This window comes from Ranitomeya variabilis, chromosome 2 (genome assembly GCF_051348905.1).
Source record: "Ranitomeya variabilis isolate aRanVar5 chromosome 2, aRanVar5.hap1, whole genome shotgun sequence".
In the NCBI taxonomy this organism is placed as follows: Eukaryota; Metazoa; Chordata; class Amphibia; order Anura; family Dendrobatidae; genus Ranitomeya; species Ranitomeya variabilis.
This window is the reverse complement of record NC_135233.1, coordinates 385,026,076-385,053,290: the sequence shown is the minus strand read 5'-3', so window position 1 is coordinate 385,053,290 and position 27,215 is coordinate 385,026,076. Positions and strand designations below refer to the sequence as shown.

Below are 27,215 nucleotides of genomic sequence, written 5' to 3'. Positions count from 1 at the left end.
AACATAGAAAAAGGCTTCATGCTGCATAGTCTATCGAAGCATTTCTTACTCTTGCATCAAAAAAATTGGAAAGAGATGCAACTAACAATTATTGACTATATACCTGAGTATGTAACAGACCGTCTGAGCAATCTAATAAAAAAAGAAAGTTTCTGGATTTTTAAATTGGGTACGCTGGCCCCTGAGGGTCTTAATCTTATGATTGAGAAAGTTGCTAACTACCGTAGATGTTCATGTGCAATTTTTTCTAGATTTTTTCTGATAATTTTTTATGCTGATTTTTTATGATTATTTTGTTGATTATTTTTATTTTTTATTTTTCTTTTTCTTTTAATTGTTTTTTTATCAGGTAACCCTCTGTTGCTAAAATGTTGTAATAAATGCTGCTAAAAGGTTTTAATAAATGTTACATGTCCACTCTGTATGTCACATTTGCTGTTTTGCTGCTAAAATGTTGTATTAAATGATACACGCCCACTTTTTGTATGTTACATTTGCATATGTAATTGTCACTATTCTGTGATTTGTCCTTGTATGTTTAAATACTGCTTCCTTGCATATCATTAATAAATATCCACCTGAAGAAGACGGCGCATGCCGTTGAAACGCATTGTGGTTCTACCCTAACTGGTGTTTGCGTGCTCTCATTGCGCTCCTGTGACCGGCTATTCTATATTCATTGCAAGTCTTTCTCCCCCGTTGTGGGGTATCCGGCTGGAGCTGCTAGCGCTCCATCTACAAACCGCCATTTGCTGTATCACGTATCTTTCAATATGGCCTTGTTCATGGTTTGACACGCTGACAGGTGATATCTGAGCTCAGAGACTTCCTTCTCCAGCTCGTCCACTCTGTGCTCAACCGCTTGTCTCAGGACTCTTTCTTGTTCGACTGTCTCTTTAAGTAGCTCTATCTCATGATCCTGCTCTCTTTTGGCCAGCACGTGTCGCACCATCAGTTCTTTAATTGGATTTTCAGATGGGCTCTCTTGCCCACCCATACTCTGCCTCTTCAGAGTTCCACCTTTTCCTGCATCCGCCTCTATGGTCTCTGTTGTGAATTCTGCTCTTGGGTTCCCTCCGGTGGTTGTTGGTGGTAATGCAGTTGTCCCTGGGTTGTAATTTTGCTCAGGTGTCCCTGCTTATTGCTTTCTCACTGGGGATTTAGGTGTGCAGGATCCATTAGTCCTTGCCAGTTGTCCATTGTTCTTGGAGGTTTCACATCTCTGTCTGGTTTCTCCTGCCCTGCTGCCCAAATCAGCAAAGATAAGTTCTCGTTTTTGTTTCTGCAGCCCACATGCTGTGGGCTTTACAGTTCAGTGCTTTTCAATGTTTTTTCTTGTCCAGCTTAGTCTGTGTAAGGATTTATTCAGTCAAGTTGGATTCTCTGGAGATCAGATATACATTCCATGTCTTTAGTTAGATGTGGAGTTTTGTATTTTCTGCTGTGGATATTTTCTAGTGTTTTAATACTGACCGCATAGTATTCTGTCCTATCCTTTTCTATTTAGCCAGAGTGGCCCCCTTTGGTAAATCCTGTTTTCAGTCTGCATGTGTTTTTTCCTCTCCTCTCACAGTCAATATTTGTGGGGGGCTGCCTATCCTTTGGGGTTTTTCTCTGAGACAAGATAGTATTCCCATTTCTATCTATAGGGGTATTTAGTCCTCCGGCTGTGTCGAGGTGTCTAGGATTGTTAGGTACATCCCACAGCTACTTCTAGTTGCGGTGTTAAGTTCAGGGTTTGCGGTCAGTACAGGTTCCACCTTCTCCAGAGAAAGCTTCATGCTGCTCCAAGGTCACAGGATCATAACAGTACAACTGGCCATAATGAGTTAAATGCATCTCAGAATAAGGGAAGGAAGCTGTTGAGCCATTTTTTTTCTGTAGTCTGCTTTGTCTTTCCTTCCCTCTTTACCTCTGCGTGGCTGAGGAGTTTTTTGCTAGCATGGATGTTCAGGGATTAGCTTCTTGTGTAGACCAGCTTGCTGCTAGGGTACAGGGTATTTCAGATTATATTGTTCAGACTCCGGTTTTAGAACCTAAGATTCCTACTCCTGATTTGTTTTTTGGTGACAGGTCCAAATTTTTGAGTTTTAAAAACAACTGTAAACTGTTTTTTGCTCTAAAACCTCGATCCTCTGGTGATTCCATTCAGCAGGTTAAAATTGTCATCTCCCTGCTGCGTGGCGATCCTCAGGATTGGGCATTTTCCCTGGAATCGGGGAATACGGCCTTGCTTATTATTGACGCCTTTTTCCAAGCTCTAGGATTATTATATGATGAACCAAATTCTGTGGATCAAGCTGAGAAGACCTTGTTGGCCCTGTCTCAGGGTCAAGAAGCGGCAGAATTGTACTGTCAGAAATTTAGAAAATGGTCTGTGTTGACTAAATGGAATGATTATGCTTTGGCGGCAATTTTCAGAAAGGGTCTTTCTGAATCCGTTAAAGATGTTATGGTGGGGTTTCCCACACCTGTCGATCTGAGTGATTCTATGTCTCTGGCCATTCAGATTGATCGGCGCTTGCGGGAGCGCAGATCTGTGCACGCTGTGGCTTTGTCCTCAGAGCAGATGCCTGAGCCAATGCAGTGTGGTAGGATTCTCCTTATAGGATTTCTGAGATTATTAATCCGGTGTCTTTTCGATTGGCCCTTCCGGCCTCTTTTGCTATCCATAATGTCTTCCATAGATCCTTATTGCGGAAATATGTGGTGCCCGTTGTTCCTTCTGTTGATCCTCCGGCCCCTGTGTTGGTTGATGGGGAGTTGGAGTATGTGGTTGAGAAGATTTTGGATTCTCGCTTTTCGAAGCGGAAGCTTCATTACCTTGTCAAATGGAAGGGTTATGGCCAGGAGGATAATTCTTGGGTTTTTGCTTCTGATGTCCATGCTGCTGATTTGGTCCATGCCTTTCATCTGGCTCGTCCTGATCGGCCTGGGGGCTCTTGTGAGGGTTCGGTGACCCCTCCTCAAGGGGGGGTACTGTTGTGAATTCTGCTCTTGGGTTCCCTCCGGTGGTTGTTGGTGGTAATGCAGTTGTCCCTGGGTTGTAATTTTGCTCAGGTGTCCCTGCTTATTGCTTTCTCACTGGGGATTTATCTGTGCAGGATCCATTAGTCCTTGCCAGTTGTCCATTGTTCTTGGAGGTTTCACATCTCTGTCTGGTTTCTCCTGCCCTGCTGCCCAAATCAGCAAAGATAAGTTCTGGTTTTTGTTTCTGCAGCCCACATGCTGTGGGCTTTACAGTTCAGTGCTTTTCAATGTTTTTTCTTGTCTAGCTTAGTCTGTGTAAGGATTTATTCAGTCAAGTTGGATTCTCTGGAGATCAGATATACATTCCATGTCTTTAGTTAGATGTGGAGTTTTGTATTTTCTGCTGTGGATATTTTCTAGTGTTTTAATACTGACCGCATAGTATTCTGTCCTATCCTTTTCTATTTAGCTAGAGTGGCCTCCTTTGCTAAATCCTGTTTTCAGTCTGCGTGTGTTTTTTCCTCTCCTCTCACAGTCAATATTTGTGGGGGGCTGCCTATCCTTTGGGGTTTTTCTCTGAGGCAAGATAGTATTCCCATTTCTATCTATAGGGGTATTTAGTCTAGTCCTCCGGCTGTGTCGAGGTGTCTAGGATTGTTAGGTACATCCCACGGCTACTTCTAGTTGCGGTGTTAAGTTCAGGGTTTGCGGTCAGTACAGGTTCCACCTTCTCCAGAGAAAGCTTCATGCTGCTCCAAGGTCACAGGATCATAACAGGTCTCTGCAGGGCTCTCTGTCTCTTCACTCCTAGGTACATCTCGACTCTTGGTAACTGCAGAGAACTCCAGCTCTTCAGCATCAGGTACTATGGAGCCTTCAACATAGTGAGCCATTTCACCCTTTCCTGGAGCTCCCCCGTTTCCCACGGTCACACGTTTGGTCACCCCAGCTAAGTCCCCGAGTTGGTCAGACCCACACTTTTTTCCAGTCACCCGGAACTCTGGACTATTGACCTTAGGTGGCGCTGCCTCCTCGTTATACATCCTATTAACAGGAACCACTTCAGTCGCCTGCTGTGGTGTGGCTCCCTTAGGGTCATTCCGGCTCCCCTCTGAGCAACCAAACACTTCATCAACTTCCCATAGATCTTCAAAGAACACAAAGTCCCGGCCCCTCTCAAAGGGGTACAACAAGTTCACTTTTGGACATATCAATGATCACTCTGTCCACAGTATAGTCCACAGTGACCCCATGGATGCAGCAAACCTTGACCTTTTTCTCGGTCAGAGAACGAGAGTTCCCATCAGAGTCACCTGACTCTTTGAGTCCAGCAGTCCAGAGACTCCTTCACGATGTAACATCACGCTGCACAACTGCTGCTTGTCATCATACGGGAAGTCTATGCCGCACGCGGAAGTATAACACAAACACTGCTTTTCCTCAGACATGTCCACTGAGGAAACCAATGCCGCCTCTTGAAAGCTCTGCCCTTTTTGGGCCACTATCCCCTTTTGGGACTCAGTCGCCTTTCATGACTCCATCCCTTTTTCTTTAGGGCCACCACCTCCTTTAGGGACTCTGTCCCATTCTGGGCAACTACCGCCTTTTGGGATGCCGCCCCTTTTTTGGGATGCTCGGCCCTTCTTAGCCAACCATCATTATTTGGGTCACCCCTCCCTTTGGGAATCCACCCCCTTTAGGGACACCACCCCACTCTGGGGTACACCCCGTGGACTCCTTCACGGTACTCTCAGGCCTCAGTTCGCACAGTACACTTATGTCTCTCTGGGCTTGTACGACCTGGACCTCCTTTTACGACACCTCACCAGCTCCTGCTGGCACTGCCACAGCTCCTGCTGAAGTCACAAGCCGCCGGCATCTCCGGCTGCCGATCACAAGCCGCTGCTGCTGCTACTGCAGCTCCTGCCGCTGCAGAACCTTTTGCTGTAACTGCAGCTCCTGCTGCTGCAGAACCTCTTGCTGCAACTGCAGCTCCACACTGCAGACTTCATGGACACGGTGATCCACAGCAAATCATCGTAACTGCGCCGAGTTACAGCCGCACGCTTGTAATCTTCGTGGACCCACCGATCCACCGCAAGCTGTCTTGAAAAAATAATCTTCGTGACCCCGCCAGGCCACAGCAATCACCTCCACACGTGCTTCCTGGACCGTTGCCCGCAGTCTATCACCATATGTAACATAGCGCTTACTGCATGTGTTGGGGGACACTTGCTTGGCAACAGGATAAATGCACACAGGCACGGTTTCTAACAGTCTTATTTCGGTTTATTTAGACATCAGCATAAACCGCTCCTCAGGAACTTGATAGCATGCAACAGCCTGTACACATCTATTGCGCATTTGGTTCTATAGTGTAACCACAGTACCTCACTGACCCCGGTCAGCAAAACATGGATTACAATCTGCTACCTGTTGGCATCTGCCACACAGGTTCCCGGATGCCTCTTATCCTCAGAGGTATCTGACACACATCTCTCACTGACCCCAGTCAGTATCACTCACGGTTGTCAGACCGTCCAATCCGGAGGTATTAGTCCTTCCTCTGGCTTGGACTAGCCAGCACACCCCCATGTGCCAAACACACCTCCATTACATAGCTGTATCCACACCCGGGTACCTTTCACATGGCTAGTCAGGTGATCACAATCTCCACAGAGATCCAAGCTTCAGAGACTGATAGCTCTGTAGAAACTGTTTGAGTAAGAATACAAGGAATGAAGAACAGAAAGGACACTATTATTGGTGTTTACTATAGGCCATCTGAACAAACTGAAGATATGGATGAACTCTTTTCACATCAGATGTCTCTGTTCTCAAAAAAGGAATGACATGGTAATCATGGGAGATTTTAACTATCCAGATATTTGTTGGGAATCTCTCTCTGGCAAAAGTAATAGGTCCAGACAATTTTTATCTTCTCTTGCCGACAACTTTATATTTCAAAAGGTAGAAAAGAGAACAAGGGGATCTGCAATCTTGGACCTAATTCTTACCAACAGGGAGGAAATGGTTGAGTAAGTAAAAGTGGCTTGGAATTTAGGAGGCAGCGATCAGTCTATAATCGAATTTTGGATAACAAGAGGAGGAAGACCAGCAAAGACTTCAGAAAGGCAGATTTTAAGGTTAGAGTTTAGAAAGGCATATTTTAATGGACTCAAAAAGAGCTTAGGAAAGGTCCAATGGCTGGATGTTCTAAAGGACAGAAATGTCCAAGAAGAATGGGAGATATTGTTAAATGAAATTCTCCTTGCACAATGTGTAACAATTCCGAAAAGAAGGAAGAAGTTTAAGCATTTAATGAGACCAGGATGGATGAACACAGAACTTAGTCACTTGTTCAAAAGGAAAAAGGAAATGTATATCAAATGGAAAGAAGGGGGCATATCTAAAGAAGAATATAATGCAGTTTGCAGGAAATGCAGGGCAAGAGTTTGAAGAGCTAAAGCCAGTAATGAAGTAAGGATTTCAAGAGAGACCAAATGCATTAAAAATGTATTTTGGGCGTGTGTCAAAGGCAAAAAAAAGTCAATGATGCTATAGGATTTTTATAGGTTGAAAAGGGTGGGGTGGTTAAAAATGATGTCGAGAAGGCCAAACTTTTAAATTCCTATTTTGCATTTGTGTTGTCTAAGCAAATGTAACATCAACTGATCTTCATGGTGCCATCAAAGGAATAAAAGAATCCACATATCCTTAAACATAGAGATGTGAGGGAACACTTAGCTAATTTAAATTAATTTAAATTTCATGGTCCAGATGAATTACATCCTAGGGTACTAAAAGAGGAAGCAGAGGGAATTATAGAACAACTAGCAAAAATCTTTGAAAAATCCTGGAAATCAGAAGGAGGCCCAGAAGAATGGAGAAGAACAAATTTTGTCCATAGCTTCATACAAGGAAAGAAGACAGTGTTAGCACCACGCTGGATCCCTGTTCTGACAGGCAGGGTCTCCTGCGTGTCACTTCACTCACCCGCGCTGTGGTCAGTTCCTTCCTTCCCCATGCTTTGCATGCGTCCAGCAGAGCTTCCAGCTGGGCTCCCAGCCATGTCCTTAGGGCACGCAAGCACGCTCCCTCCCTCTTAAAGGGCCAGTGTTGGCACTTGCTATTTCCTCCTCAGCCAATAGCTGTGGTGCATTTGATATATATTGCTTTCTCCTCACTGGGGAGGTGCCTGAGCAACCTCCCCAGTCTAAATTGCAGTCTAAATTGCATAAGGTTGCGTACCAGTTCATGCTGCACTCTCGTGCAGATCCTGCCTGGTGCACTTTGATACCAACTCTGCCTGCTGCACCATCCAGTCTGTCCTACTGGGTCCAGCTGCTGCAAATCTGTTGGTCTGTCCTGGAGTGTCATGTGGCGTTCATCCGGAGTCAAGCCTAACTTCACCATCAGAGGCTCTAGTGAACAGTTCAGTGCCAAAAAATCACAAGCAAGGGAGCCTTACTTCTATACCAGGAAAGATATTTGAACAAATTATTAAAAAACATGCATGTAAGTACTTGGATAAGAATATAGTAATTAACCAGAGGCAGCATGGGTTTTTAGCAAACAAGTCATGCCAGACTAATCTAATTTCCTTTTATGATGGAATCACTGACTGGGTGGATCAGGGAAATGCAGTAGATACAGTATATCTCGACTTCAGCAAAGCATTTGATAAAGTATCTCAATATCCTCATTGAAAAAATGACCAAGTATGGGATTGACAAGGCTACTGTTAGGTGGCTTCATAACTGGCTCAGTGATCATACTCAAAGAGTGGTAATAAATGGTTGCACATCCAATTGGAAAAGTGTTTTAAGTGGGGTGCCACAAGGCTCTGTCCTAGCCCCAGTGTTGTTCAACATTTTTATAAATGATCTAGATAAGGGAACTGAAGGTAAACTGATCAAATTTGCAGCCTATGCAAAGCTAGGAGGGATAACTAACAGTAGAGAAGACAGAAAAAGGATTCAGAAAGATCTAGATAAGCTTGAACAATGAGCAGTGATGATTTAAATGGTATTTAACAGGAAGGAATGCAAGATTCTACATCTGGGCAAGAAAAACAAAAATTACATCTATAGAATAGGAGGAATAGACCTAAGCAACAGCACGTGTGAAAAACACTTGAGTATACTAATAGATCACAGACTGCACATGTGTCAACAGTGTAATGTAGCAGCAAAAATGGCAAACATAGTTCTAGGATGTATTAAGAGAAGCATAGAGTATACATCATGTGAAGTAATTATCCCCCTCTACTCCTCCTTGGTGTGAGGCAATGACTGGTGCTACCTGTAGGGGTCGCTGTATGCTTCCCTCAGGATGCGCACGGAGGCATATTGAGGTCATGAGAGGACATTTTAGTCACAGGCATTACTGTGGTTGCAGTTCGTTTCATGACTGGCTGGGTTTTCCATGTGGCCTAAGGCCACAGGTTTGTTTGTAACAACCCATTCAGCAGACCATTGGGGGTGTGTCAATATCAAAGTGGAGTTTGCATGGTGTAGAGCAGAGAGCCCTGAAAGAGCACAGCCTGTGTGAGAGTAACACAGAGCCCAGCAGAGCGAACTCCTAGCACCCACAGCTTACAAGAGAGGCCAACAACATTAACCCTGAGAGAAGAGGACATTAACCATGTCCTAACCATGACAGTACCCCCCCCCCCTTAACGGGGGGGCCACTGGACCCCCAGGCTTCTCAGGGTATCTGGCATGAAAAGCCTGCACCAGTCGATCAGCATGCACAGAACTGGCCGGAACCCATGATCGATCCTCAATAGAATATCCCTTCCAATGTATTAAGTACTGAAGCCTTCGACGCATCCACCGTGAATCAATGATGTGCCCTACCTCATACTCCAGCTGACCCTCTACCAACACTGGCAGAACATTGGATGAGGAATCTTCTCTAACCATCCCCACAGGTTTTAATAGGGACCTGTGGAAGACATTAGATATTTTGAAGGAGGTGGTCAACTGTAATCTATAGGCCATCAGGTTGATCACCTCTATAATCTTGCATGGACCTATAAACCTGGGGCCCAACTTCATAGAGGGTATCTTAAGTTTGATGTTACGGGTAGAGAACCACACCTTCTCCCCCCACAATGTAGGAGCTGACCCCCTCCTCCTGTTTGCAAAATGTTTGTACCTCTTCTGAGCTTTGGAGATGTTGCCCTGAACCTCCCTCCAAAGGATTCTTAACTGTTGCACCAAACCCTCGGCACCAGGGCAACCAGAATCCATGCGGGAAAATTCTCCAAACTGCAGAACAAACCCATAATTGACCTGAAAGGGAGATTTGCCAGTAGACTGATTAATACGACAATTGAACGCAAATTCTGCCATGGGTAATACCTCACACCAGTCCTCCTGTCTGGAAGAGGCCAGACATCTCAAAATTTTGCTCCAACGACTGGTTGGTGCGTTCAGTCTGTCGGTTAGATTTCGGGTGATAAGCAGAGGAGAATGACAACGTTACCTCCAACTTCTTACAAAAAGCCCTTCAAAACCTGGCCACAAATTGCACACCCCTGTCAGACACCACATTCACAGGTACCCCATGCAACCGAACTATATGTTGAATAAACATGTGAGCTAAGGTTTCAGCAGAAGGTAATGCAGATAACAGCACAAAATGGGCTTGCTTCGAAAACCTATCAACCACTACTCAAACTACTGAGTTGCCTTTGGAAGACGGAAGATTAGTGATAAAGTCCATGGACAGGTGTATCCAAGGTTTATCTGGAATTGGCAAAGATACCAATTCCCCGGCCAGATCAGAGAGCTCTTAGAGCGAGCACACACCCCACAAGTATTCACAAACTTTTTGATATCAGTACCCATAGAGCCACCAAAAATTCCTAGCTACTGCCCACCGGGTAGCTGCAATCCCAGGGTGTGCACTCAACACAGAATCATTAAATTCTTGCAGGAGTGTGAGACGGAAATGATCGGGTACAAACAATTTACCTGGGGGCTTATTCCTGGGAGCTTGTGCTTCTAAAATCTCTCTCTGTAACTCAGAAGAGACTTCTGTCACAACCACTCCCAGTTGAAGAATGGAGGAAGGAGGTTCTGGAGGGGACACAGAATCAAAACTTTGGGATAAGGTATCCGCCTTTACATATTTAGACCCTGGTCTAAACGTAATGGTAAAATGAAACCAAGAAAAAAAAAGTGGCCACCGAGCCCGTCTGGGGGTCAATCTCTTAGCAGACTCGATATAGGCCAAATTTTTATGATCAGTGATGACCATAACGGAATGAACAGCCCCCTCCAGAAAATACGTCCATTCTTTGAAGGCTAATTTAATCGCGAACGATTCCCTGTTGCCGACATCATAATTTCTCTCACCTGAAGAGAATTTTTTAGAGAAAAAGGCACAGGGTTTAAGGTTAGTAAGGGTGGACGGACCCTGAGACAACACTGCTCCCACCCCCACCTCTGATGCATCGACCTCCACGATAAAAGGTCTTGACGGATCGGGTTGTATCAACACGGAGGCTGAAGTGAAACATTTCTTCAGTGTCTGGAAGGAATTTTTTTGCGGCCATGGACTAATTTTTTACATCTGCCCCTTTGAGTGTGAGGTCCGTCAAGGGTTTCACTACCTGCGAAAACCCTTAAATGAACTTCCTATAATAACTAGCGAAGCCCAGAAATCGTTGCAACCCCTTCAGGTCATGAGGTTACACCTAATGTGAAATGGCCTGAACCTTCCCCGGATCCATGCGGAATCCCTCCCCTGATACAATTAAACCCAGAAAAGACAGTTCTTGCATAACAAATGAACACTTCTCCAGCTTAGCGTATAAATGGTTCTCCCTGAGTCTCACAAGAACCGTATGTAGATGGTGTAAGTGTGACTGACTGTCCTCTGAGTATATCAAGATGTCATCCAGGTAAATGACCACATAGTGCCCAATCAGGTCAGAAAAAACAACATTAATGAAGTTCTGGAAAACAGCAGGGGTGTTACTGAGACTGAAGGGCATAACCACATTTTCAAATAAGCCCTCGGTCATCAGAAATGCTATTTTCCATTCATCCCCCTCTCGGATTCTTATAAGGTTATAAGCCCCTCGTAAGTCAAGTTTAGAAAACAATTTGGCCCCAGTAAGTTGATTACATAAATCAGGAATCAGAGGAAGAGGATACGTATTTTTCACTGTAATCTTACTCAGTTCCCAAAAGTCGAGTCGCAAGCCACCATCTTTTTTCTTCACAAAGAATAACCACGCTGCCACGGGTGAGACAGAAGGCCGAATATGCCCCTTGCAGAGACTCTCTGTGATGTACTCTTTCATGACTTGGAGCTCAGGCCCAGACAAATTGTACAGACGAGCCTTGGGTAATTTGACTCCTGGGACTAAATCAATAGCACAATCACTGGGTCGATGTGGTAGAAGCACCTCAGCCTCCTTTTCGGAAAACACGTCTTCGAAGTCTTTCAGGTACTCTGGAATACCCTCCAGACCGACAGACGACATGTATACAGACTTTACCGGGTTAACCAAAGGTCCCAGGTTACAACACGGACCATTACCCTTACATCCCCATTGAGTGATCTCCCCCACCACCCAATCAATGACAGGATTGTGGCATTGCAGCCAGGGCATTCCCAGTACCAGTCCTGCAGGCAGATTATTCGTAACGAAACAACTTAATTTTTCCATGTGAGTGGAACCCACTTTCAGAGAAAATACATTAGTCCTGAAACAAATTCCATCCTGGGTAAGAGGGGATGAATCAACAGCCACAATCTTAACAGGGTCTTTCAGCCTGACTGTCCCTATCTTATAACGAGTCACAACTTGGACATCAATCAAATTAATGGAAGAACCGCAGTCAACAAAAGCGGTGGTCACCACAGGACCGCCTGGAGCACAATTTTTGCAAGCGAGAAAAAATGTACCTGGGAGTCGGGACAACATCCTCGATTTTCGCCCAGACTCAGTCGTTTCTCTGCCGATTTCACAGAAGAAGGGCAGGAGGGGCAGTTCCTTTTCCAATGTCCAGAGGCTCCACTGTAAAAGCATAGTTGGTGTTCTCTACGGTGCCTTCTCTTTTTCTCCATAACCGAGACTGACCCATCTCCATGGGCTCAGATACAGGTGCAGCGCCACACAATTTGGAGTACAAGGAAGTCTCTTGTTGCATCACTCCTCTAGCACGGAGTCTCCGGTCCATTCAGACCGCCTGTGTCATGGCATCCTCCAGGGTATCCGGAGGAGGATGAGGTGCCAGAGCGTCCTTCAGATGGTCAGAAAGAGCCTTGCGGAACAAACCCCTCAGAGCTGTGTCTTTCCAAGAAACTTCGGTTGTGCAATGCCTAAACTCTGAACAGAACCATTCAGCGGAGTGCCTCCCCTGTGTCACACTCATCACCATATCCTCTGCCAGACGCCCTCTATCAGGCTCATCATAAATGTGCCCCAGAGCTTCAAAGAACAGGTTCACAGACATGCGTTCAGGAGCAGAGGAAGAGAGAGAGAAAGCCTATGCCTGTGGAGCCCCCATTAACAAGGACATTACTACCCCCACCCTCTGCCTTTCGTTTCCAGATGCCCGGGGACGCAACTCAAAGAAAAACTTGCATCCCTCCTTAAAGACACTATACAATTTTTTATCTCCGGAAAGGTTCGGGGTCAGCTAGTGATACATCAGTGGGGCTCCCCTCCTGGAACCCCAGCAGAGCATCTGTAAAGCACCTGCCACATCTCTCTGCACCTGTTGGTGTGAGTGGACCAGGGCTTGCTGCTCCATAGACAGCTTCTGCATAAGCTGGGAGAGTTCATTAATCTGCCCTGTGAGAGCCTGTACTGGATCCATGGCATACCAACACCCCTCACCAGGGAAAAGACTGTAAAGTCAGCTATAATGTCACGACTCCCGGGTAATACTGCTGTGGGAAATGCTGCACACAGCAGCAAGGAAGCTGAACAAAATGCCAGGTTTCTAACCAGTTACAACCAGGACCTGAAACATCTGACAGAGTGGGAGGTGGTCAGGGGCGGAGCCAGATGCCGGGGTGTAGAGAAGGGATAAACACAAGAGAGTTGTCAAACAAGCAAAGATCGGAGCCAGGAGATTACGAAGTACCAAAGGGGAGAGACAGGGGACTGTCAGAAGGGAAGCCAGAGGTCAGTAATCCAGAATAACAAACAGAGTAACGCATGGAGAGCAAGGGAAACACTATGCAAACCGGGCACACACTCCAGAGGTCAGTCACACAGACCAAAACAGAACGTATAGCTGACAATGAAACCTAGTTTGGAGTGAGTATAAATACCCCTCCCAAATTGAAAGAGAGGGCAGCAACATTAACCCTGAGAAAACAGGACATTAACCATGTCCTAACCATGACACTTTCCAGCATGGACCCTACTTCAACACATGGCCAAGTTCGATGGTAGTTACATGGGCCTTCAGGAATGGATGGAGAGAGTTCGTAGTGCAGTCAAGGTGTGTAACCTGACCCCAGAGATACAAGCAAAGGTAGCTCTGAATGCGCTGGAGGGTGAAGTCAGGCGAACATTGATGGTGCGCTTTGACCTTGAGAAGGACACCATAGGGAAGATATGTGCTCTGTTGGAAGGGGTCCATGTGCAGGTGGCTGTGCTGAGGAGCAAATTCTTTAACAGGCCACAGCGTGAGGGGTAAACACTGATGTGTTAAGCAACCGCTCTTCAGGAGGCAATACAGGAGATCCGGAGACGCGACCCAGCAGGCATGGGTACCTTTCAAGTTTTATGTGTTCTAAAGCTTTATTCCAATAAATATATTTTATGTTATATCTAAATAGCTTGATTATTGTATCATAATGGTGAGTGAAAGCCTGATGTTACCGTTTTACTACAGTAAATTTATCACTTAAACAAAACATGAGCCATGTATGAGGGAGTAGGAGTCAGAGAAATTGAGGAGTTGGAGTCCGAGGTTTTGCTTACCAACTCCATAGCTCTGTTTTCTTGGGTATACCACTGTTGCCAATTCTCCTGGAATGGAGACTCAGGGAATAAGAAACGATATCTTGCCCCAGATCCCCAAGCATATTACTGACTCTTAGAAAGCAATACTTTCATAGTCTTTCCTCTATGTGATGCTTGGGAAGTTTCATCATCAGACAGAGAATTGGCAACTAAATGCACATTCAGACTGTGTATATAGGGGAGTAGCAGGTGCATGGAATGGTTGTGGCTTAGAAAAACTTGGTTGTGAAAAAATGTAGAGGTCATCATAACCGATAAGTTCCCAGAAGTTTACAAGTATGGATTTTATTTTAGCTATAACTCACCCCATTGTACAAGGAGCGGCTCCTCCAGGCTGCTGTGATCCACATAACAGGAGTAGCTGTCGCCATCTTTAGGGGTCACTTCCGTGCTGACCCTGATCTGATAGGTGCCGTCAGGGTTGGGGAGAACGTTTGTGGTCTCATATGAGTGAACCTCATCCTCCCCGTTCATCCATTTCACATCCACAGGTCTGGGGTGAAATCCGTACACCTGACAGTGAAGCATCATGGTGTCACCTTTCTCCTGACCGGACACCTTGACTTGGGGCCGAACTGAGAGTGAAAGAAATAAAATATATTTACAGTTTGTCTGCACCAAATATTATATTCTATTGCTGAGCAGTAAAGATATATATAATCTGCAATTCTCAGTGTTTGTAAGGTAAATAACCCCCCGGAAATCTGACTTATTTCACTGATGTGGCTGGTATGTTCATCGGTTTTCAAACTATTCATATCTTATTTAATACCTTAATAATAACCGACCCCAAGCCAACCGATAAGTCATGATCTTATTTATTTTCTCTTATGTTTGGAATCATATTATGGTCTGCGTCTTTGGCTAAGAGTTGTGATGATTCACTTTTCTTTAGGCTTTAACATTGTTTGCAATCCTTCTCAATTTTCAATTTCAGAATTACCTCACACTGGCCCATTTTAATGAGCTTATTGAGTCTCATGGGCATCTTCTATACAATATACAGTCTATGATTTCAAGGGCCTAAATACAGTATGTGCTCTGAACCGTCACACTCCAGCCTTCAGCTCAATGTAGACTAGTCCTGTGAAGGATGAATGAAAGGAGAACATGGTCGGTATGACCATGAATAAGTGGCGACCCTGTGCTAAAGAAATATCAGATATGGAGTGTAAAATATAATGGGCAGTGACATCACCTCTCCGCTCCAGGACTTCTCTTCCGTGCTCAGTGAATCTCTTCAGTTTTGTAACACATTCAGTCTCCAGATAAATCTTGGCCATTTCTCCCAATCTTACATCCGCACTGTTCCATCTCTGGGTGATTATCCGAGCATCGGCCACGGTAGGGATAAATGATGCTCTCTCTATGTCCAAATACATGTACTTTTCCCCATCATATCTGATCTGCACACCACCCAAGGTGCTTCCATCATTTTGAATCTCGCAACTCAGACTCACCTGTGAATAATGGAAACCTACGGACAAGACAGGAACACACAGCAAATGTACGGTATGTATGTTGGTACATTACGTCTGAAATTCTGCAGATATCTAATAAACCGTGTATATGGTGAATGTGTGATGTGCATCTGCAGTCTCTATAAGTTAAGGGATCTTCACATCCTAGGCAATTATAACATAGGCGCAGGGTGTGATAGGTGAGGGTCCCCCCTCTGAAACATGCAGTGATCTACAAAATATTATTCCCTCAATGTCTGTTATTAAAAATAGTGGAAATGAGTCTGGTGAAAAAACAAACACTGAAAGTTGAAGAATCAGATGTTAAATAATAAAAATACAAAATATTATTTTAAAACAATGTAAAAATGTTAAAAGGTATCTAGAATTATGCTTAATTGGATATGTAGGAAATGAGTGCCTCACCTTCTGTGTGGTTGAATCTCTTCTTCCATAGGTTTAATTCAAGTTTGTGTACAGCCTCAACGTTTTTACTAAACCAGGTTTCTTGCTCCCAGCCTTTTGGACCCTCGTTCTCCTTCATCCATTGAGCCACAGGGATGACTCTGCCAGTGTCAGTGCTAAATAACATAGTCTGCTGATCATCCACATATCCAACTATGGAGAACTCGGGCAGCCTGGGCCCTGGAGTCGAGACTCCCGTGTAATAGTATCGCAGAGAGTGAGTGTCTGTGAGAGACAAACAGAGACCAAGATAAAACATGAACTGTGCTGTTCAGCCATCCTCTTCAGAAATTGATACTAGGGTTGAGCAAAAAGGATCGGACATTTTCAAAAATCGCCGACTTTTGGCAAAGTCGGGTTTCGTGAAACCCGACCCGATCCCAGTGTGGGATCGGCCATGCGGTTGGCGATCTTCGCGCCAAACTAGCTTTTCATATGACGCTTTAACCGCCATTTTTCAGCCGCTATCTTACCGTTTTGGATGTAGCGATTTACACTGTCCAACACCACCTTTTCTTTGCAGGGGGGAGGAAGAGAGAGAAAGAGAGAGATAGAGACTTGAATTGGGTTTCATGTTTCAGTCGGATCCTCGACTTTTCGCAATAATCGGCCGATTTCACCCGATCCGACTTTTGAGAAAGTCGGGTTTTGCGAAACCCGACTCGATCCTAAAAAAGTAAAAGTCGCTCAACTCTAGTTGCTACCATTACAAGGACATGTGCCTAATATAACACGTCTTCTATTTCTGTTGCTGGTATATATATATATATCCATAAACAAGAGAAAGGAAATCGGACCGCACTAACAGCCTATAGAAAGTGTGGTGGGGAACCGCTCACCTGCATGAAGCTGGCCGTCGTCTTCAATCCTGGGTGCCGGACTCCACAGAGAACCAGTGATAAGAACGGACCTGTTGAAGCGCCAGCCAAGCGCGAAACAGCTGTTGTCCCGCACAGCCACACTCCCTCCCCAGCACCCCCGGCCGTGAAGATGTACTACGTGTTTCAATAAAAGTTACCTGCAACGGACCTCCTGTGAGTGCGCTCCTTTTTCTCTCCTCATCGATATATATATATATATACCCAGTATATATATATATATATATATATATATATATATATATATATATTGTGAGATAGCGCTCCCTGAGTGTGTTGGGAGTCACTCGCTTGGCAACGGGATTAAGGCTCACAGGAACGGTTTATCACAAAAACAGTTAATTTGGTTTATTTTCTCAGCATAAACCGCATAACGTAAAGTCTATTTCATTACATCCACAAGCATATCATGATCACCAGTCTGTTCATGTAGTAGATAAACCTCTCTGCCGTTTCTTACAACCCCCTTGTCTGAGGTTACCTTCCAGGAGCTCCGCTCCCTACACTGACTCCTTGTCAGTCCTGGCTTTCAGGGAAACTGCCTTACTAGGATAACTGTCCCGTATGATGACTTGCTCACCAGGCCACCCGACAGTTCCAGACCCTCAGAAGGACGGTAGCTCCCCCAACGCAGTGCCTTCACAGACTCTGCCAGTACATAGTCTCACCACATGCTATTCAGGAAGTCTCTACTCACAGGAACTTCCAACACAGACCATCCAGGTCCCTGATCTCTCCATGTGCTCATCAGGAAGTCTCCACTCACCGGAGCTTCCAACACAGACTTGATCTCTTTCAGGACCTTACAACCTAGACCATGTGACCCAAACCGTGGTCACATTATGTAGCTGTAACCACCCCCATAGGTGGGAGGTGTGTGGTTAGTCAGTCCCGCCCAGCTCTCCTACTAACCCTGTAAGCTCCCCTATTATAAACTAAACAAACACTTGTGGAACTTTAAGTCCCAGAATAACAACATTTCGGGTTTACAGTGCAGAGGACCTCTTCCTCTTCACATACCGGCCATTCACAACAACGCCGGTCACTGTCTCACAATATATATTCAGTGTTGGACTGGAGCACCTTGGGTCCACTATGTAGCTACATAGAAATAAATTCAAGACCATCAATTGTGCACTAAAATGCGCTAATATCAGGGTATAATATAAAGTAGTACATGTCTTAATTATGTAGCAAGGGTTGGGGTAGCCCCCCTCATAGATTATAATGTAGCCTCCCTCATGTAATATAATGCAGCCCCCTCATAGGGTATAATACAGCACTCCACAAAATATAATGCAACTCCCTCATAAGGTATAATGTAGACCCCACATAGAATATAATGTAGCACCCTCATATGGCATAATTTAGCCCCCCTCAAATAGTATAATGCAGCCCTTCCACAGAATATAATGTAGCCCCCTCAGAGTATAATGCAACGCCCTCCTAAGGCAGCCCCACATAGAATATACTGTAGACCCCTCATAGGGCATAATGCAGCTCCCCTCATATAGTATGATGTAGCCCCCTGAGAGAATAATGCAGCCCCCCACATATAATATAATGTAGCCCCCTCAGAGTATAATGCAACCCCCTGATAAGGCAGCCCCCATAGAATATACTGTAGCCCCCTCATAGGGCATAATGCAGCTCCCCTCATATAGCATGATGTAGGCCCCTGAGAGAATAATGCAGCCCCCCACAGAATTATACTGTTGCCCCCTCATAGGGTATATTGCAGCCTCCCTGAAAGGGTATAATGCAGCACCCCTCCACCACCATCATTGTTCTCCCCCTCCACCACCATCGTTGTACTCATCACCACCTCCATCATTGCCTTCTCACCCACCACCTCCATCATTGCCTTCTCACCCACCACCTCCATCATTGCAATCTCAACCACCACCATTTTCCTTTACACCACTACCATCTTTGTCCTTTACACCACAACCATCATTGCTTTCTCCCCCACCATCCCATCATTGCCTATTTCACCACCTTCATCATTGCCTCCCCCAACACCATCATTGTCTTCTCCCCCACCACCCCATCATTGCCCATTCCAACACCTCCATCATTGCCTCCCCCCACCACCATCGTCCTTTCCACCACAACCATCATTGCCTTCTCCCCACCACCCCATCATTGCCCATTTCACCACCTTCATCATTGCCTCCCCCCACCACCATCATCATTGCCTCCCCCACCACCATCACTGCCTTCTCCCCCACCACCCCATCATTTCCCATTCCACCACTTCCATCATTGCCTCCCCCACCACCATTATCATTGCCTCCCCCACCACCATCATCGCCTCCCCCACCACCATCATCATTACCTCCACCATGATCATTGCCTCCCCCACCACCATCATTGCCTTCACCCCCATCACCCATATCACTGCCAATCTCCAATATCTCCAATACACACACAAAGCACGGCACCACATACGCAGCACCCACTCACCTCTCCGCACATTCCCAGCAGCCGCAGCACATCCCGGCAGCTTCTTCTCTGAAACAGCCGCGCTGAATGATGGTGTCATCCAGCCGCACTGAGTCAGACAGAAAGTGCAGGGCAGGTGGGCAGGAAGGAGGATGGCATCAGATGCCTGCAGCTCTGCTCCGATCACAAGCTGCAGGGATCGCAATCAGGGTTCGCCGCCCTTTTGGGGCCCACCTCCAGGGTCCCAATTCAGCATCACCGGTGGTCAGTGTTAGCCTCAGCCTGCGGCTAACTCTGCCCGCTATTAAAGTGAAATGGTATTCACTCCTCTCCACGCCCATGGGAGCATGGGGAAGCGTGAATATTCATTTCTCTTTAGCAGCGGGGACAGGCTCCTGTCTCCAGCTGCTGCTCTCTGGCATCGGGAGGGACCCCTTGACTCAGGGGCCCCATAGCAGCTGTGTGTGATTCTATTAGTGACTCGCCACTGGCTGGGGGGTCCCTGGAGCAGTGGGGGCCCTAGGCAGCTGCTGGTCAATATGCCAGCAGGTGTCAGTGCCTGGGCCTCTCCGGTGGGCTAGTACGACCCTGTAAATTATATATATATACAGTATACATACACTCACTGGCCACTTTATTAGGTACACCTGTCCAACTTCTTGTTAACACTTAATTTCTAATCAGCCAATCACATGGCGGCAACTCAGTGCATTTAGGCATGTAGACATGGTCAAGACAATCTCCTGCAGTTCAAACCGAGCATCAGTATGGGGAAGACAGGTGATTTGAGTGCCTTTGAACGTGGCATGGTTGTTGGTGCCAGAAGGGCTGGTCTGAGTATTTCAGAAACTGCTGATCTACTGGGATTTTCACGCACAACCATCTCTAGGGTTTACAGAGAATGGTCCGAAAAAGAAAAAAAATCCAGTGAGCGGCAGTTCTGTGGGCGGAAATGCCTTGTTGATGCCAGAGGTCAGAGGAGAATGGGCAGACTGGTTCGAGCTGATAGAAAGGCAACAGTGACTCAAATCGCCACCCGTTACAACCAAGGTAGGCCTAAGAGCATCTCTGAACGCACAGTGCGTCGAACTTTGAGGCAGATGGGCTACAGCAGCAGAAGACCACACCGGGTACCACTCCTTTCAGCTAAGAACAGGAAACTGAGGCTACAATTTGTACAAGCTCATCGAAATTGGACAGTAGAAGATTGGAAAAACGTTGCTTGGTCTGATGAGTCTCGATTTCTGCTGCGACATTCGGATGGTAGGGTCAGAATTTGGCGTAAACAACATGAAAGCATGGATCCATCCTGCCTTGTATGGAGCATCTTTGGGATGTGCAGCCGACAAATCTGCGGCAACTGTGTGATGCCATCATGTCAATATGGACCAAAATCTCTGAGGAATGCTTCCAGCACCTTGTTGAATCTATGCCACGAAGAATTGAGGCAGTTCTGAAGGCAAAAGGGGGTCCAACCCGTTACTAGCATGGTGTACCTAATAAAGTGGCCGGTGAGTGTATATATATATACATATATATACACACAGTGTATACGTACATATACATACAGTTGTGCTCAAAAGATTACATACCCCGTCAGAATTTTTAGCTTCTTTTCCTTTTTTCACAGAATATAAATGATAACACCAAAACTTTTTCTCCACTCATCATTAGTGGTTGAGTGAAGCCATTTATTGTCAAACTACTGTGTTTTCTCTTTTTAAATCATAATGACAACCCAAAACATCCAAATGACCCTGGTCAAAAGTTCACATACCCCATTTCTTAATACCGTGTATTGCCCCCTCTAACATCAATGACAGCTTGAAGTCTTTTGTGGTAGTTGTGGATGAGGTTCATTATTTTCTCAGATGGTAAAGCTGCCTGTTGTGAACTCTATTTTTGGGCTCCCTCTAGTGGTCACAAGCGGTACTGTGTAGTGTTGTCTTTCTGCAGGTTGGCTGCATCAGCTGGTTCGTTATCCTTGGTTGGTTTCCTATTTAACTCACCTGGATACTCAGTTCCTTGCCTGCTATCAATGTATTCAGAGCTCTTCAGATTCCTTGTGACTACCTTGCTCCCAGTCTCTCCAAGACAAGCTAAGTTCTTGTTTGTTCATTTTCTGATTATCAGCGTTCATCATGTTTTTTGTCCAGCTTGCTAAAATGTGAATTCTTCTTGCTGGTTGCTCTAGGGGACTGAGTTTCTCCCCCCACACCGTTAGTTGGTGCGGGGGTTCTTGAAATCTCAGTGTGGATATTTTGTAAAAGTTTTTTACTGACCGCATAGATCCCTTTTCTATTTTCTGCTATCTAGAATTAGTTGGCCTCATTTGCTGAATCTACTTTCACCCCTATGTATGTGCCTTCCTCTTACCTCACCGTTATTATCTGTTGGGGGCTTCTATATCTTTGGGGATTATTTCTCTGGAGGCAAGAGAGGTCTTTCTTTCTCTCTAGGGGTAGTTAGTTCCTCAGGCTGGCTCGAGACGTCTAGGAATTTTAGGCACGTTCACCGGCTACCTCTAGTGTGTTTGGATAGGTTCAGTTTTGCGGTCAGTCCAGTTTACCACCTCCCTAGAGCTTGTCCTATGTTTAGTCATCTTGCTGGAGTAATTTGTGATCCTCAACCACTAAGGATCATAACAGTATAGCAGGCCAAAAGTGTTTTATGCATCGCAGAAGTGGGATTAAAAGAAGACCTGAGTACATTTTTTTTTTCTCCTCCCGCTTTTCCTTTGCTGCAGTCTGTTCAGCTTCTTTCACCCCCTTGAACTCTGGGTGGTTTTGAGCTCAGCTGCAGACATGAATATTCAGACTCTGACTTCTAGTGTGGATCATCTTACTGCACGGGTGCAAAGTATTCAGGATTTTGTTATTCATAGCCCTATGTCAGAACCAAAGATATCCATTCCTGAGTTGTTTTCTGGAGATAGATCTAGGTTTCTAAATTTTAAGAATAATTGTAAGTTATTTCTATCTCTGAGACCTCGTTCCTCTGGTGATTCCGCTCAGCAAGTTAAAATTGTTATCTCCTTCTTGCGTGGCGACCCTCAGGATTGGGCTTTCTCTCTGGCGCCAGGAGATCCTGCATTGCTTAATGTAGATGCATTTTTTCTGGCTCTTGGACTGCTTTATGAGGAGCCTAATCTTGAGAATCAGGCAGAAAAAGCGTTGCTGGTCCTCTCTCAAGGTCAGGATGAAGCAGAGGTGTATTGTCAAAAATTTCGGAAATGGTCAGTGCTTACTCAATGGAATGAGTGTGCCCTGGCTGCAAATTTCAGAGAAGGTCTTTCTGAAGCCATTAAGAATGTTATGGTGGGGTTTCCCACCCCTACAAGTCTGAGTGATTCTATGGCTTTAGCCATTCAGGCTGATCGGCGTTTGCGGGAGCGCAAATCTGCTCATCCTTTGGCGGTATTTTCTGAACAGAGACCTGAGTTTATGCAATGTGACCGAACTCTGACCAGAATTGAGCGACAAAGTCATAGACGTCAAAATGGGTTGTGCTTTTACTGTGGTGATTCTACTCATGTTATCTCAGCATGCTCTAAACGCTTAAAAAAGATCGCTAAACCTGTCACCATTGGTACTATACAGCCTAAATTTATTTTGTCTGTTACTTTGATTTGTTCTTTGTCGTCCTACTCGGTTATGGTTTTTGTGGATTCAGGTGCTGCCCTGAATCTGATGGATTTGTCGTTTGCCAGGCGCTGTGATTTTGTCCTGGAGCCTTTGGAATTTCCTATTCCTCTGAGGGGAATTGATGCTACGCCATTGGCTGAGAATAAGCCTCAGTATTGGACGCAAATGACCATGTGCATGACTCCCGTACATCAGGAGGTGATTCGCTTTCTTGTTCTGCATAATTTGCATGATGTCGTCGTTTTGGGTCTGCCATGGCTGCAGGCTCATAATCCAGTTTTAGATTGGAAAGCTATGTCTGTGTCAAGTTGGGGTTGTCAGGGAATTCATGGCGATACTCCGTTGGGGTCTATTGCTTCTACCATTACTTCTGAGGTCCCTGAGTTTTTGTCTGACTACCAGGATGTATTTGATGAGCCCAGGTCCAGTGCCCTGCCCCCTCATAGGGATTGTGACTGTGCTATAAATTTAATTCCTGGTAGTAAATTCCCTAAGGGACGACTTTTTAATTTGTCTATACCAGAGCATGCCGCGATGCGGAGTTATACAAAGGAGTCTTTGGAGAAGGGACATATTCGCCCATCCTCTTCCCCTCTTGGTGCAGGATTCTTTTTTGTGGCCAAGAAGGACGGTTCTTTGAGACCTTGTATAGATTATCGTCTTCTGAATAATATCACAGTCAAATTTCAGTATCCTTTGCCACTATTGTCTGATTTGTTTGCTCGGATTAAGGGTGCCAGTTGGTTCACCAAGATAGATCTCCGTGGTGCTTATAACCTTGTGCGCATTAAGCAGGGAGATGAATGGAAAACAGCATTTAATACGCCCGAAGGCCATTTTGAGTACTTCGTGATGCCTTTTGGACTCTCTAATGCTCCTTCTGTGTTTCAGTCCTTCATGCATGACATTTTCCGAGAATATCTGGATAAATTTATGATTGTTTATCTGGATGACATTTTGGTCTTTTCTGATGATTGGGAGTCCCATGTGAAGCAGGTCAGGATGGTGTTTCAGGTCCTGCGTGCTAATGCTTTATTTGTGAAGGGCTCAAAATGCCTCTTCGGAGTACAGAAGGTCTCCTTTTTGGGTTTTATTTTTTCTCCTTCTACTGTGGAGATGGACCCAGTCAAGGTCCAGGCTATTCATGACTGTACTCAGCCCACGTCTGTTAAGAGTCTTCAGAAGTTCTTGGGTTTTGCTAATTTTTACCGTCGTTTCATCGCTAATTTTTCTAGCGTGGTTAAACCTTTGACGGATTTGACCAAGAAGGGTTCTGATGTGACTGATTGGTCTCCTGCGGCCGTGGAGGCCTTTCGGGAGCTGAAGCACCGGTTTTCTTCAGCTCCAGTCTTATGTCAGCCAGATGTCTCTCTCCCCTTCCAGGTCGAGGTTGATGCTTCTGAGATTGGAGCAGGGGCTGTTTTGTCGCAGAGAAGCTCTGATGGCTCTGTGATGAAGCCATGTGCTTTCTTTTCTAGAAAATTTTCGCCTGCCGAGCGAAATTATGATGTTGGTAATCGGGAGTTGTTGGCTATGAAGTGGGCATTTGAGGAGTGGCGTCATTGGCTCGAAGGAGCTAAACATCGTGTGGTGGTCCTGATCACAAAAATCTGATTTACCTCGAATCTGCCAAGCGCCTGAATCCTAGACAGGCTCGTTGGTCGTTGTTTTTCTCCCGTTTCAACTTCGTGGTCTCATACCTGCCTGGTTCGAAGAACGTGAAGGCTGATGCACTTTCTAGGAGCTTTGTGCCTGACTCTCCGGGAGTTTCTGAGCCGGCTGGTATTCTCAGAGAGGTAGTGATTTTGTCTGCCATTTCTCCAGATTTGCGACGAGTGCTGCAGAAATTTCAGGCGGATAGACCTGACCGTTGTCCACCAGAGAGACTGTTTGTCCCGGATAGATGGACCAGCAGAGTTATTTCCGAGGTTCATTCTTCGGTGTTGGCGGGTCATCCTGGGATTTTTGGTACCAGAGATTTGGTGGCTAGGTCCTTCTAGTGGCCTTCCTTGTCGCGGGATGTGCGTTCCTTTGTGCAGTCTTGTGGGATTTGTGCTCGAGCTAAGCCTTGCTGTTCTCGTGCCAGCGGTTTGCTTTTGCCTTTGCCTGTCCCGAAAAGGCCTTGGACGCACATTTCCATAGATTTTATTTTGGATCTTCCAATATCTCAGAAAATGTCTGTCATCTGGGTGGTGTGTGATCGTTTTTCCAAGATGGTCCATTTGGTGCCCTTGCCTAAGTTGCCTTCCTCCTCCGATTTGGTTCCTCTATTTTTTCAGAATGTGGTTCGCTTGCACGGCATTCCTGAAAATATTGTGTCTGATAGAGGATCCCAGTTTGTGTCCAGGTTTTGGCGAACTTTTTGTGCTAAGATGGGCATTGATTTGTCTTTTTCGTCGGCCTTCCATCCTCAGACTAATGGCCAAACCGAGCGAACTAATCAGACGTTGGAAACTTATTTGAGATGTTTTGTTTCTGCTGATCAGGATGATTGGGTGACTTTTTTGCCATTGGCCGAGTTTGCCCTTAATAATCGGGCTAGTTCTGCTACCTTGGTTTCGCCTTTTTTCTGCAATTCTGGTTTCCATCCTCGTTTTTCCTCGGGTCAGGTTGAGTCTTCTGACTGTCCTGGGGTGGATTCTGTGGTGGATAGGTTGCAGCAGATTTGGAACCATGTGGTGGACAATCTGAAGTTGTCACAGGAGAAGGCTCAGCGCTTTGCCAACCGCCGCCGCGGTGTGGGTCCCCGACTTCGTGTTGGGGATTTGGTGTGGCTGTCTTCTCGGTATGTTCCTATGAAGGTCTCCTCTCCTAAATTCAAGCCTCGCTTCTTCGGTCCTTATAAGATCTTGGAAATCCTTAACCCGGTGTCTTTTCGTTTGGATCTCCCAGCATCGTTTGCCATCCATAATGTGTTCCATAGGTCTTTGTTGCGGAGGTATGTGGTACCTGTGGTTCCTTCTGTTGAGCCTCCTGCTCCGGTGCTGGTCGAGGGCGAATTGGAGTACGTGGTGGAGAAGATTTTGGATTCTCGTATCTCTAGACGGAGACTTCAGTATTTGGTAAAGTGGAAGGGCTATGGTCAGGAGGATAATTCCTGGGTTGTCGCCTCTGATGTTCATGCGGCCGATTTGGTTCGTGCCTTCCACGCGGCTCATCCTGATCGCCCTGGGGGTTTTGATGAGGGTTCGGTGACCCCTCCTCAAGGGGGGGTGTTGTGAATTTGTTTTTTGGCTCCCTCTAGTGGTTACTAGTGATTTGACTCTGGGTATGTCAGTCATCCCTTGTATGCTCACCTGGGCCGTTAGTTCAGGGGTGTTGCTATATAAGCTCCCTGGACCTTCAGTTCAATGCCTGGCAACGTTGTAATCAGAGCTAATCTGTTGTGCTCTTGTCTACTGATCCTGGTTCCTGCTAGATTAAGCTAAGTCTGCTTTCTTGCTTTTTGCTATTTGTTTTTGTTTGCATTTTTGTCCAGCTTGTACTTAATCTGTATCCTGTCCTTGCTGGAAGCTCTAGGGAGCTGGTGTTCTCCCCCCGGGCCGTTAGACGGTTCGGGGGTTCTTGAATTTCCAGCGTGGATGTTTGATAGGGTTTTTTTTGACCATATAAGTTATCTTACTACATTCTGCTATTAGTAAGCGGGCCTCTCTTTGCTAAACCTAGTTCATTTCTATGTTTGTCATTTCCTCTTACCTCACCGTTATTATTTGTGGGGGGCTTGTATCCTACTTTTGGGGTCCTTTCTCTGGAGGCAAGAGAGGTCTTTGTTTTCCTCTTCTAGGGGTAGTTAGTTCTCCGGCTGGCGCGAGACATCTAGCGACCAACGTAGGCATGTTCCCTGGCTACTTCTAGTGTTGGCGTTAGGAGTAGATATATGGTCAACCCAGTTACCACTGCCCTATGAGCTGGATTTTTGTACTTCGCAGACTTACAAATTTCTCTGAGACCCTCGCCATTGGGGTCATAACAGGGGGGGTACTGTTGTGAACTCTATTTTTGGGCTCCCTCTAGTGGTCACAAGCGGTACTGTGTAGTGTTGTCTTTCTGCAGGTTGGCTGCATCAGCTGGTTCGTTATCCTTGGTTGGTTTCCTATTTAACTCACCTGGATACTCAGTTCCTTGCCTGCTATCAATGTATTCAGAGCTCTTCAGATTCCTTGTGACTACCTTGCTCCCAGTCTCTCCAAGACAAGCTAAGTTCTTGTTTGTTCATTTTCTGATTATCAGCGTTCATCATGTTTTTTGTCCAGCTTGCTAAAATGTGAATTCTTCTTGCTGGTTGCTCTAGGGGACTGAGTTTCTCCCCCCACACCGTTAGTTGGTGCGGGGGTTCTTGAAATCTCAG

At 45.7% G+C, this 27,215-nt stretch overlaps 1 protein-coding gene across 1 annotated transcript in view; it reads right to left on the bottom strand.

The window, feature by feature from the left end:
- The window catches only part of LOC143806199 (major histocompatibility complex class I-related protein 1-like), a 164,694-nt gene that overhangs the window by 39,239 nt on the left and 98,240 nt on the right, over positions 1–27,215 (bottom strand). Inside the window, exons 2-4 of the mRNA XM_077286320.1 lie at positions 15,862–16,125; positions 15,174–15,452; positions 14,281–14,550 (exon numbers count right to left, since the gene is read on the bottom strand). Of these exons, the coding sequence (XP_077142435.1) occupies positions 14,281–14,550; positions 15,174–15,452; positions 15,862–16,125 (813 nt within the window). The remainder of the gene's footprint in view (positions 1–14,280; positions 14,551–15,173; positions 15,453–15,861; positions 16,126–27,215) is intronic.